At 34.7% G+C, this 13748-nt stretch overlaps 2 protein-coding genes across 7 annotated transcripts; one reads left to right on the forward strand and one right to left on the reverse strand.

Moving 5' to 3' along the window:
• Positions 1-125: 125 nt before the first annotated feature.
• LOC116342926 lies at positions 126-989 on the forward strand. 2 transcript variants are annotated; one of them, XM_031770743.1, is made up of 2 exons: positions 126-629; positions 689-989. In XM_031770743.1, the coding sequence occupies exons 1-2, from the start codon at positions 183-185 to the stop codon at positions 908-910; spliced, it is 669 nt and encodes a 222-aa protein (XP_031626603.1). In that variant the 5' UTR covers positions 126-182; the 3' UTR covers positions 911-989. The 2 variants fall into 2 exon arrangements, with proteins under 2 accessions (XP_031626603.1, XP_031626604.1); XM_031770744.1 differs by having other exon boundaries at positions 708-989.
• LOC116342925 (reversion-inducing cysteine-rich protein with Kazal motifs) lies at positions 914-13071 on the reverse strand. 5 transcript variants are annotated; one of them, XM_031770742.1, is made up of 10 exons: positions 13043-13071; positions 10093-11590; positions 5538-5593; positions 4503-4626; positions 4207-4418; positions 3981-4134; positions 3526-3924; positions 2354-3460; positions 2081-2278; positions 914-2016 (listed from the first exon to the last, which is right to left on the reverse strand). In XM_031770742.1, the coding sequence occupies exons 2-10, from the start codon at positions 10271-10273 to the stop codon at positions 1427-1429; spliced, it is 3021 nt and encodes a 1006-aa protein (XP_031626602.1). In that variant the 5' UTR covers positions 10274-11590; positions 13043-13071; the 3' UTR covers positions 914-1426. The 5 variants fall into 5 exon arrangements, with proteins under 5 accessions (XP_031626602.1, XP_031626599.1, XP_031626601.1 ...); XM_031770739.1 differs by having other exon boundaries at positions 10093-11726; positions 13043-13066; XM_031770741.1 differs by lacking the exon at positions 13043-13071 and adding an exon at positions 12914-13031.
• Between the last annotated feature and the right edge of the window lie 677 nt (positions 13072-13748).

Below are 13748 nucleotides of genomic sequence, written 5' to 3' on the forward strand. Positions count from 1 at the left end.
ATTAATAGGGATTTTGAACAACTAAATTTAGCGTCGTGCTGCCATCTAATAGTAAGCTTTCAATTTAGTCTGTGTGTCGTGTGCCTGCTGTTTCTGTTTGTTGTTTTTTTTTTTTTTTAAATATAAAGCAACCTCAATGAAGGTGTCAAATTGAAAACAAAAATTGTTTAGGAAATTTATTTATGTCTTCTGCACTTCAAGCGATGGATAAAGCGAGATTATTGGCAGTGTTGAAACAATCAAAGAAGCGAATGGAAAAAGGCAATGAAGATTTTGTGAAGGCAATTGACGAAAGGATTCAACACGAAACAAAATTTCGATCGGCGATTCGTTCATTGGAACAAGCGACGACATCGACGTTAGATGTGTTGACACTTCACGAAGAACTGGAACCAAGCGAAAAAGACGCTCAATCAATTATAAATTTGAAGAAAGAGGTCAAATTGGTGGCCGATATGCAATTGAAGCTGAGCAAAGAAGTGAATTTATCCAGGAAACGGAAACAAAAACTGGAAGAAATTTCACGTGAATTTAAGCGAATTTTGGGCAACGAGACACGTGAAACTGTCATTGAAATTATGGATTCGCCACCACGTGAAAATGTCAACGATACAAGTAGTCATCCAAAAGTAAAGAATTATATGACATTCACCGAAGAATATTCACTGTTAATTTAAATCGAATCAAGAATTTTTATTGTATTTCAGAGCGCACCGAAGACATCAATTGTGGCGCCGACTCAACGAAACAAAGCACAAACACCACCGATGGCAACAGGCTTTCAAATGTTGAAACAAAGGGCCAGCAATATGTTAGCAATGAAGAACAATACCGAATCACCAGTAACAAAGGATGTTCGAAACCGATTGCCTACAACCCAATGACTGAACCTACGGATGAAATTAATTGACAATGTTTCAAAAAAGACTTTTATTTTTAAAGAATTGTTTCCAATAAAATTGTGAATGATACGGTTTTTCTAAAATTAAGATTCGCCAAATCATTTGTCATTTTCAATTGTTAGTTTTTTCTGGAAAGGAAATGCACATGCACACAATATCTTTGGGGTAAACATCAAACACTATCTAAAAGAGACGCTATTCATCGATATAAAATGAATATTTAGCTTATTTATCACAGGTATGGTACACTGTCATTATATACTTAACTATAAAAGTTTAAATATCGATAAAAATTTATGCTAACTTGAACAAACCTAACAAACATATAAATTCCGAAGATCTCGCAATGTATTTGTTTTTTCTATAAAATGCGCGATGATACTTCGACGAAACTACTTGATATTGACACTTTGAATTCACGTATTTTTTTCCTAGCAAACTAGAAATTTGACGATATTTTTTTAAAATTGTTTTTGGCACATTTTGGTACGAAATTAAGTTTTAGCTACAAATTATGACATTTTTTAAATTAAGTAAATTCTATTAATGACTATCGATACAAGTAAAATAGTAATGTATGGATAACATGTGCTAGCCGAATTAAATTGTAAGTCTAAATCTTCTGGTCGTACAACATTGGCCACAGTTAATGAGCTTAATGCAAGATCGCTTGTGATGCGATGACTCTGAGTATCGATTAATGTGGCTATTTTTTCGGCCTCTCGAATACATGCCTCATGTTGTAATTGAGATAAATTCGCTCCGGGTGTGGTGTGAACGATGACAAAAATGTCTGCTTCAATCGTTAAATAGCCGCTGATTCGACAATGGACGACTTGAATAAGATTATCCAATGCCCGTAAAATGCCTTTTAACGAAAGCATATCAGTATTTTTTCCTTTTAATGCGATCAGTGCTCGATCTATTTGCTTTCGAGAATAGATGATTCGTACAGCGCCACCGCATACGGGACAACACGATCCAGGCGGAATGATTGCGCCTTCGGCACATTTCATATTGAAGTTACATCTAACCGAGGCACATCGGGGGCCCAATGTATTTGTAAGAAGGCCAATTTCTCTACATTCACCCTCATAGTCGGCTACAACGTAATCTGAAATTGATTTGTTTTTGTTTGAAATTTTAAAAGAGAGAGAAAAAAATTAATAGAAACTAACCGCTCCATGCTTCGCATTCACTTCTATAGCTGACACCGTTTATTCCGCAAACTGGCACTTTACGACAGCTATCAAGGCATCTTCCTGTATATGCGAGCGTCGCCTTTGCTTTCACCAAGTGAATCATCGACGCATATGTTTGACCTTCGACACTGCACACAGGTTTATCACCATTTCGACAATTTGAAGTGACATTAACTGGAAAAATTAACGGAGAATTATGTTTCATGAACAACAAAAAAAATATATACATACATAATAGAAAATACTTACTACACTGATATTGGCGGCATGGTCGATGCATCACCGATAAACAGACTTGTCTGCTTTCAATGCATTGTGAGTATGCGGGACATTTTGCATCACGACACGGATTACTATCCCTACATGCTCGAAATTCGATATCGGCCACTTGCAAACCGGCACATTTTGATACACATTCCGATGGATATGTATAACCGTTTCGTCCACAAACTGGAACATGATGTGGCGCACAGTTACATGGCAAACTTGTGTATTCAGAAATGCCAAGAACGCGACATTGCTTTTTTGTGCACGTTATGTCTCCAGCGAAACAGCTGCAAATGTTACACTCCACATTGAATTGGCCATGTTCAATTTGTCGATCGCCCGATTTACATGAATCATATGACATACACGGCATTGCCTGACAATCTTCCAATCTACCATTGGCCATACAACGACACACTTTGAAACATCCTTTGTGCTTCATTGATACCGGAATGCGTGCATATGAACCAACTGGAACCAGGTACGATGATGTTTCGCCCAATGGACAACCAGGAACACAACGAAACGGTGTCGATGCCGATATGCTATGATGATCTCTCTTATTATCTGATATACACACTTCGGTCGCATTGCACGAATGACCGCGACAAGGTAAAATGATTTGATGATTTGCCGGCCAACCATTCTGCGGTGAATCGCTTGGTTCCAAATATGGTTTTATTGAAATGCACGGCGAAGACGATGTATTTTCCGAATCAACTGAGAATTTTGCACAAACTGATTCGGGCGTGTGTCGCGTTTCCATTCGTGTCCAATCGATGCATTTCGTAAGCAAATTGTAACAATCTTCACGACAAATTTGTGTTGTATGTTTTGTTCGTGAGCATGGTTTAATTTGGAGCATGCACGCAATGGCACGCCATGCTTCTGGTTCACATTTTTCGATGTCTTTGATTGGCAAAATCAGACCGGGCAATGTTAATGCTTGATTATCTCGCCACAGTACTGTATTACCTTGAGCCGCAGCATCGGCATTCGAATTACAACTTCGAAATAATTCGGTGGGGCGATTGTTGAAATTTGTGCAGTATGAAAGTGAATCGCAGCCAAGTTCGCATGGCTCATCAACTGTAAAATAATGTGAATCAATAGAAATTCATTTGATTATATTTTTTTCTCTTCAAAGTGCTTACCTTCGTCCAAGCATTGCCTTAGCGAAAATTCACTCCACTCGGAATAACAGTCCATATCAAAATCACTCCTCGTTTCCGTCCAATCATTTGAAAATGTTTGAGAGCAAAGACGACGACACTTTGGCGATAATGCTTTGTTGCAACAATGCAATTTTGCCGAATCGATACCAATTTGATTGATCTGTGATACCAATGCACCATCCGGTGAAGGTGAATGCGATGAATGATGATTGCCGGATAGAAAACATTGCCACAATGGTTCGTAATGTGGTAACGGCGGCCCACATCCACCCTTTGAGAGTGTATCGATGATTTCCTGCATTGTTTCACCGATTTCCAAAATTTGTTTGCATGTCTCGCGACAAATTGGCGATCGAGAATGGCCACAGCAAGGCATATCTAGATATGAAAAAGAATTTTCATTTTGGTTTCCCCCGAATTTTATGATCACTTACATTGCTTGGGATTTTCTACCGGTGTCACATCCATAATTTCTCTCACGCAGTTCAACACCTTCAAATTGGTATTATTGTCATTACAAGCATGTTCTACCAACTGTCGTTGTTCTTTTGTGGCCGATTTTTCACTTTGAAATATGTCACGACATGCCTTCGAAAAAATACAATATTCGTTCAATGATCAACATTTTAAAAGAAAGAGATAAATGTTTCTATTACTTACTTGTAAACATTCTGATGTTCTTGCATTTCCACAGCAATTGTCGCCGACCTCTTGACGTTCAAAGCAATCGAACAATGTTTGCTCATCACTTCGCCGGCAACTAGATAATGTATCTTGAATGCTCATCGATGTGGCGCATGTATTTTCACAATTCACTGTTATTGCATGTTTACAACATAATCTACCCGACCACGATTCACCACGATTCACAGCTGTAAAAATATCGCCACAAAATTATCATTAACAACTTGATCAAACTTATTTACAGTCACAAATCAAATTAAACAAAAAATTACCATGTAAAGTTTGGTTCATGCAGTGCCAAAAATCAGTTTGAATTGATGGACAATTACGGCGTAAATCCGATAATTTGGTATCTTTTCCAATAAGACTTGCCGACGCTAATTGCACCAAAGATAACTGAAATGATTCATTACAAATATATTTGAATTTATGCCCATTTTTGTTCGTTTTAAAATGTGTACGCGTCTTATCTTATTAACTTGTATTTGAAAAAAATACGAAAGAAAAAAAAATGAATGAAGTCATTCAATGAACTGATATTCAGCGACGAGAATCGACGAAAAATTCATTCTCCGAAATTACTAAAAGGAAATGGAATCTAGAACCAAAACTGAATGAATTAGTCAGGTTACTTATTGTGCTCCAAACCACACAAAGAAGAATCGATCGATATTATCTTTGGAATATAAGATCGTATCAACTATCAATCGATTTCGATCGACTTTTGTTGTGACAATAAACCATTGAATGCAATTATGGGAACAATGCAAATATTGTTCACACACCATTTCTCGATTTATTGTTTTTTTACTGTCTTTCAATAATTTCCAATTCACTATAATGCTTTGACAATTTGTTGCTGTGAACAAAAAGCGCAGTCCTGCAATTTGATACTTTTTTCTCCATCTGCGTTACAAAGGAAGACAAGTAATAAAAGAAAACTATTTGAAAAAAGACAAGCAGCGAGCAATAAGTGTTTATCCTATTCCAGATGAGGTTTTCAGGAAACCTCTTTGCTCAAAATCCAAATACTCAAACCGAAAAGTGATATTGACAGAAGTGCGATTTGCTTTGACGAAACAAAAAACCGAACACATGTGAACAAGAGAGGCACGAATGATTGACAAGGTTTGGCCTTCTAAAATGTGGTTTTGTTTTGGTTCAGAAAACGTTTCCATCATTTTTTTTTTTTATTTCCAATAAATACGTATGAAAAAATCAAACGAACAAAAAATGCTAGTTCCGCATAAAATAATCTCGTCGTTAATTACCGTAGACGCTATATCGACTGTTCAAAAATAACTTACATTTTCGCAAGACGAACGACACGATCCAAATGAAATGCTACAACAGCTGAACAGATCTGAAAGGAAATAAAATTAAAAAAAGGTGTGGATTTAGACATGACAAATCAAAATTGTTTCAGTTTCAAAGTATGTATAATTAGAAATGTTTTGAAACTTGATTGCTTCGAATAAAACTGTAGTTTTTGCACCAAAAACGATGAAAAGTGGAGTAGTTTTTTGAAAAAACAAAAATTCACTGAAAGGCAATGACTTGATTTACGTATATGTCGAGATTATGCAAAAATTTCAGTAAAATCTGTTTGCGATATACTCAAAGGATTTATGAGCATGTGTTGTGTGGCGTTATCGATGCACTTGCAAATAAAATGCTTTTCAATGTGCATCACCGCGCATTTGTGGCATTTGTGTTGTGATTCCATTTTTAAAATAGAAGAAAAAACCAGAACAACGACGACATTAACAGCAACAACATTGGCTTGCGGCTGAATTTTCAACGTGGAGATTGAAAATGGCACGACGCACGCGCTTGTCACTCTCAATCACTTGGTATTACACGTTTTTCTCATATTAATTGCGAAGATTTTTTTTTTCTCTTTGCGAAAAGGAATTCTGCGGAGCAACTAAGATATATTGGTTCCATGTGTCTCAATTCTTCCAACTGGTTACTCTCGATGGCAGTGATTTATCGTCGCGTGAAAAGCGAAAGAAAAAACACGAAAAATGTTGTTGGTTTCGCGAAAAAAAAATGAATGCGAGCAATGAGCGAATTAAAAGTGTCGCTAAAATTAGAGTGGAAAATAGGAAAAGAAATGTCCATTTGAATGATTATTCCCGTCTGTTACGATCATGAAACATCTTCTACGATCATTGAAAATACACACGCATGCACTTTTCATCATTTAAAGTAACTAAAAGATCAAACACATTTAAACAATTCCTTTTGAATTTGCATTTTAATGACTTCCAATGACTCTCTAATGCTCGACTAATTCGCTCGAGCTATTTTTGAAATGTCTATGTGAATGTGAATAGACTATTGAAATGATGCGATTTAGTCGTTTTCCTGGATAAATGTATCATTTATGCCTGCATTGGCATCTGTCATCGGCACGGCGCGTTTCTTCAAATATTTAAAGATTAGTTCTCTATTTATTTTCATATAGACATGTTTTTTTCACGTTTAAAAACAAACATTGTCTTTAAAAACACACCACCATACAAATCGTTACAAATCAAACAATTCTCATGTTTCGAAAGAATCAAATTAGTGAAGTCATTTCAAACAAACACTGTCACAGCAGATGACAACAGGATCAAAATACAAATATAATTAATGTTTGTTTTTCCACCGTTGCTTTGATCAACATCTTGTCAAATGATGACAGCAAAACGAATGTTCCCATTCCGATTGCTGGACGCAATCACATGCGATAAACAACACGTAAAAAATGTGTTTGCTTTTCCGTTTTCAAGTATATCTACAATGGATAAAATTGGCAAAGACTTCAAAGCGACCAAAGATTCTCAGCCATAATTACATATTACAGTGTAACTTCAAAGGCACACATGAATCAATGTGGCGTTTTTAGTTTTGCCAGCGCTCAAATGGATGTGGTTTTTTCGAATATTACGCAAAATTTCAAGTTTATTCATTTCAAAGCAGAAATGTGTGTAAAAAGGTATTCTTTAAGCAACAACAAAAAAATCTAGTAAAAAGATCAATAAACTGACGATATAACGAACGATCGGCTGTGAATTCACAATTTTATGAGCAAAATTTTGATATTTTGTCACCAAAATCACCGCTAATAATCTTGTTGATTGAAGAAAATTCGTATCGAATTTCACACAGTTTTAAACAGAAATAAAAAACCAATCACATTTGATCTTTTGCATTTTTCTCTACGGAAGAAATATGATACATACTTAAAACGTTACTTGGCCAAGCATAAGTATCGATCGCCCGCCGACCGGTCATTTTCTTGTTTCAAGCGATTTAGAAACAGTTACACAATAAATGTTTACTATAAATTTAACGACAAATCGCAAAAAAAGAGTCATAACAACATGTGTTGCATATGAGTGTGGCCTTTGCCACATCGTCTTCGATCATTTTTCATTTTATTACGAGTCAAATTACTTGAGCATCATTTTTAGCGTCATGTTCACAAACTGCTTGCGCTGATAACAATCAAACACACAATCCATCGATTGTGCGTGATTCTCTTATTATTCCGTTGAGAGTGCGAGTCCCCCGCCTTACAATATCTGCTTTATGTATTCATCTTTATTCTTCTCGCTGTCGTTGGTTCAATTTGCCTTTTTTGTCTTTCTTTTTATCCACCATCAACAATATTGTGGTCTTAATTTTACAAGTGACTGCTTTTTTTCTCCGTGCGTTCGTGTTGTGTTTATTAAAACGACCAATTTGACAATAATAATTTTGTTTAGTATTTTTGTACGATGTAAAATGTATATTTCTTTTTTCATCTTCAAGTGAATGTTCAATTCACAAACAGTTTACATTTTTTTCTCTTTCTCTCGCTCTTTCCACTTCAGTCTATTCTCGTTTTGGTCGTTGGTTCTTCTAAATGCATAAATTTGTATAAATAATTATTCAATGATGTGGTAAACGACCGCTGCTACGTGACGAATATTATTAAGTGGCATTAATTTGACATTTGCTCATTTATATTTTTTCGAATTTTTCACTTCGGATCATGGATTTACGATTGAATTCCTCTTCGTCGACATCGAGTCTTTGTTTGCTCAAATCTTGAATGTTTGCCTTTTGCCGTATTCAATGCGTCAAGTGTGTCGATTTAGTTGAAATTTCAAAATCGGAAGAGCAACACCGATTTAAATTCATTGCGCAAAGACTAAAAGGACGGAAATCCATTTTAAGACATGACTATGGAGTAATAGACTTTGATGATCGGAAATGCATACCGCAAAAAAAAATGGAAAACAAACATCATCAACGATTCTTGTCAATAAAATACATACACCATTTGTTGTTATACTTGCACCAGACAGTGTAGTCTCATGAGATTCATTAATTGGATTCAATTGAAATCAAACGATAAACTAAAGCTACAACATTCTTTTGAAGCACAAATTTGCAGCAATTTATGTGCATTTAAGAATCAAACTCTAAAAAATGATTCTATTACATGCACATCTTTCATGCTTAAAAAGAAATGATCCCTTTCAGAAATATACGCATTCGCAACGTCAGTTAATTTGTGATACGTAAAACAATGTCCATCCAGACAATTTTTATTGATAATAATTGAGGGTATGAGGGCATTTTCGTTTTGTTTTGTTTCGTGCATTGCGTTGAAACGGGATGCACATCGTTATGCTGCATTCAATGCTGAACTGACAAGTTGCTTCGATAAAACGTCGAAAAAAAAAACATTCATTGTAGAACATTTTCAATAATATTTATTCATTTAGAATGTTTCTTTTGAAATAAAACTGTGTCATCTGCCATTATCGTCCACTGCGAGCCATTGTATTTCCCAAGCCCATTATGTTTTTGTCATTAATTCATGCGTTCATCTTAAATTTTTTACAACTTATTATGTTATGAATATTCCGCACGATACCATATCTATTATATGCAAACAATGACACAGTGAATTTCAAAGTAGACCCCGGTGATGTATTCTATGTGCCATACATTTCACTAAATTCAACAATTATGTGAACCCGTTTAATAAAGAATAATTGCTGCAATCGATTTTGGTTCCGTTTTTTTTTAAATATTCATTTGTGTCCTCTACAACCAAAACCAGCGCATCGGGTTCCTTTCATCGCACCGCATAGTTTAAATTGGTCATACTACCTTTGTCATAAGTAATAATTTACCTTTTTATTTAAATAGGTATTTATGTCAATTCATCCACTTATTGTCTATCGATTTCCGTTCCCCCCCTCACCGATAAAACGCAGTTAAAATGATACACCGATTTCGAAGTGAACTGCACGGTGACCGCAATTTACGCTTACATCAAACTAACAACCGAAATTACAGATATATGTGAGTCATTTTAATTGTTCGTTTAAAGAAAAATGCACGCTATCACAATGTGATAAAAGATTCTGGTGACAGTAAAATTGACGAAATGGAATAGACGACATGTTTCGGTTTCAAACAACTTATGCGGCAAACGGAAGCATATTAAAAATGTATCAACCATTCAGTAACGATGGTCATTTTCGCTTTATATTTGAACTGTCGGGACGGTTTTGCTGGAGCACCATAAATGGAAAGAGACTATCACAAGTGGGAAAACGATAGTCGATAAAATATGTGCCGCAAAATTATCGGCTATTATTCATCAATCATTTTTTTTATAAGCCGATATATGGGATGCATGACACTTTTGAATTTTACATTGATTTAATTTTAAATGCACATTTACAATTGGGACACAACTTTGGTGGAAGCAATTTTACCAATTGCGATAATCTTATGTGGTTTTATTCAATTTTTATGTACTTATTGTTTTGGAATATTGAATTTAGATTTTGAACAAATGTGACTTACCCGGTGGTTGGTTGGAATTAATTTGGCTGGAATTTGAGTTTGACTCGTGCTGATTATCATTTGCATCATCATCCAATTGATAATCTCTATATGCATAATGGCCGTTGATTAAGTAACACACAATGAGCAATTGAAATTTGAGCACAACCATTTTCAAGTTTGAACGATTTATCCACATCATATTTAAACACTTTTTTTTATATTTTAGTTTCCAAAAAAAAATGAAGATTCACATCAAGAATCTCGAATTGCAAAACGAAATCGACCTCTTCACTGCCAAGTAGTTTGATTGCCTCTTGAACTCAATAACGAAAAAAAGTTGTGATGTTTATGAATGACAGGACCATAAAAAACATCATATTTCACAAACCATCACTTGATACATATGACGGTTGATGAGCATCCGACCGATTTTAAAAAGTCAATTTCACACCATATGAATCCATTTCATGTGCACATCTTGCGATGCGAAAGAATGTTTGATGTGGTTTGCGATAACAAAAAAAGATCCGGACACCAAAAAGAAAATAAATACACCACACTGGATACTGTACTGCCACTCATTCTCTTTTTCTCTATTCACTGTTTTTTTTATATTTGATTTTATTTAGTGCGTTCCGATTTATTTATCATTCGCAATTCACTTAACGATGTTTATAGATGCAATTTACATACAAAATATTCCACCGACCAGAGAAATTAACTGCTTAATTTTTATTAATGATCAGTTTCACACCAAGTTGACTGTATATATTCCTTTGCCACACACTTCTGCTCGTCAATTCGTTTTGAGCGGCATTACAGGCATTGAGTCTTTCTCTCTCTTTTTCACTCCTTTCTCTCGCTCAATAAAGTGTTTCGATGTAAATTTTGTGCCGGTTGCGCATATAAATGGCAACTTGATCGTATTCACTACAAGATAATATAATAAATTTCGATTGCGACCGCGTATTATTTAGCATACAAAATTGACGTTTGCGCACCACAATCTCACTGTCCGTGTAGATGTTGTTGTTGCCGGTGGTGGTGTGTGTCGCTCTCAAATTGCATGCATAGAATTAACGATTATTATTATGTGCGTTAGTTGATGATTGTATATATAGATGTTGTTTACTCATTGGTCTTTTTTTTATTTGATTTTTTGGTGTGCAATAATTTTTTTTCTTGTTTCGTGTGCGTTAAGTGTCCATTGAATCGATTTGAAGTGATTCTGATTACATTATTATTCTGTACGATGTTTTTAACTCAAAGACTGTTGCTTGTCGCCATACTATGTGATTATTATTGATTCCAATTAGAGGCAAAGTGTTCGTTTTCTTAAGATCGGGCGATTTTATGGGTTTCTTTGATCGCTGTTATTGCCTATTTCACTACGTTTCTATTTACTTGCTCTTTTTGACCGTGTGTTTTTTTACTCTCGCTCACCATTCGTTAAACATTGAATATCGGTTGTTCCAATGCTGTCTGGCGTTAACGCACAGCTCAATTTTTCATTGATCTAAAATGCACTAGACCCAATAGAATTTTATGTTCTCACTTATGTTATAAATCGTAATTCTATTTCGTTTTGTTTTTATTGACACTTAAATTTTTTTTTATTTTTGTCATTGATATGTTAGTGTATTTGTCAGTTGCTACATTTAAATTGCACTTTACAATGTGAGATCGAGAGGAAATTTGGTTGACAATTTTTTTTTATGTTTCAGATTGAGTCAACTGCCTAGCATTAAGTGACACAAAGAAATGGAATTTTTCATTTTTGTATGTGTGTTTAATAGTGCTATCAAAACATTGATCTCATACGCTATTCTGAGCAGACGTTACAACTGATTCATATGCAAAACATTCAGAAGCAAAATGCCATTAAAATTGTATTTTATACGACTCTTCGACCCGTTCACTCATTAAATTGCCCAGTATTTCTTTTTTTATTCATGTCATCAGACTAAATGCGCGAATATACGAATACAAAACATGATGAAAAACTTACATCTTACATCAAACAACCGAAATACACACATAATAAAAATAGCTCCATTTCACAAACGCTTACTTTCCCCACAACCATTTTTATCGCATGTGATCAGTATTCGCGAATTGATACGGCGTGTTGACGAATGAACTGTACAAAAACAACTTGAAAAAAATCTTACTTTATTTATAAATAAAATTGATTTTGTCGCCTATCAATTTATGATTTCTTTTTGCATTTTTGAACATTTTCAAACACCCACACATGGCATCGATACACACAGGAAAATGCAATTTGATCTTCGCCTCACCAGACGCAATCAATCTACGTAATCGTTTTAATCTAGATTCAACGCTACAAGCAATTATGTATAATTGAGCTACCGTGGCTACAACCACGAGATTGGCGTATGCCTTTAATCAATGTGTAAAGTATTTCAATAATAATCTGAAAAATTGCCTAATTGTATAATTAATTTATCGGGCGTTTTCAATCAAACATTTTACTCCTTCGTTTTAAATTGGAAATTTCCGTGCCATATTTTTGAAATGTTTGTTTTCTTGGTAAGATAGCTTTTGGTAGAAAAATATTTCATGTGTTGATCACTTTCAACTGACAGCCGAGATAAAAATCACTTTCTGACGAAAAGGAAATGCATGTTTTGCTTCACGCTGTAAAGATTTGTCTTTTTTTTTCTCTTTCCAATTGATCTCATGCGTCGAGAATTATTATCGGAAATTAAGTTAAGCGTTTATTACGAATTTAATGTCAGGAAAATACTCAAAGTCAATATGTCATAATTATTTAAATACAAAAAAAAACTTTCAAATGATGTATAATTAATCGTACTTTTTGCGTGTCAAAAATTATTTAAGTGTAGAAATCAGAGTATGATAATAAATTTTATGTATCGTAAAAGTAAAATCCATCAAACGATTAACTGAACGAAAATAATTTTTAAATAAAAAAAACTCTAACTAAAATGTTTTAAGCGCGCCGCACTACATCTTACACCCATAACGTTCACTGAGCGACTGTTTATATTAAGCGATGTGCACTATGGAATACACACTGAACTGTGTGTGACCAATCGACTCGGCAAATGTGTGAATGAAAGCACGAAGTGCGGCGACACAATCAACGCTCAGTCATCATCAGATATTTAGCATTATATAGGCATAGCTTTTGTTGAATCCAATATGCGGTGTTCATGTCACTTAAATGCTATTCCCGTCCATACATTTATGCATAATAAAATATACAGAGTTTTGTGGATTCTTTACAGTTTTATTGGATGGTTTTTTTTCCATTTCTTGCGCTTCGTTCCATTTTCGAATGAAGTGATGTGATAGTTTTCTGATGAAACGCTTAAACTTCTGCAATATCACAAACAAAATTTGAATTATTGTCACAGTAGTTCGAAGTTGCTGGTCTCATTGCTATTGACACGCGTAACGCAATCAACGTTTATTGAATTATGTTGTAGGCGGTGAGTTATGAATAATTTGATGGTTTTAGTAACATACTTTGCAATTTGCTCAATCGATATAGTATTTTATTCAATATTCAAATGCATTTCAATTTTTTATAAATTCATACATTTTAACATGCCTTGCTAACGGAATCGCATCAATGACATAAAGTATCATTTTGTAGTCTCTTTTAGGTGAGAATGTACTGCGAC

The sequence above is a fragment of the Contarinia nasturtii genome, unplaced genomic scaffold, assembly GCF_009176525.2.
Source record: "Contarinia nasturtii isolate CC-2019 unplaced genomic scaffold, AAFC_CNas_1.1 Cnas_scaffold_928, whole genome shotgun sequence".
Lineage (NCBI taxonomy): Eukaryota > Metazoa > Arthropoda > Insecta > Diptera > Cecidomyiidae > Contarinia > Contarinia nasturtii.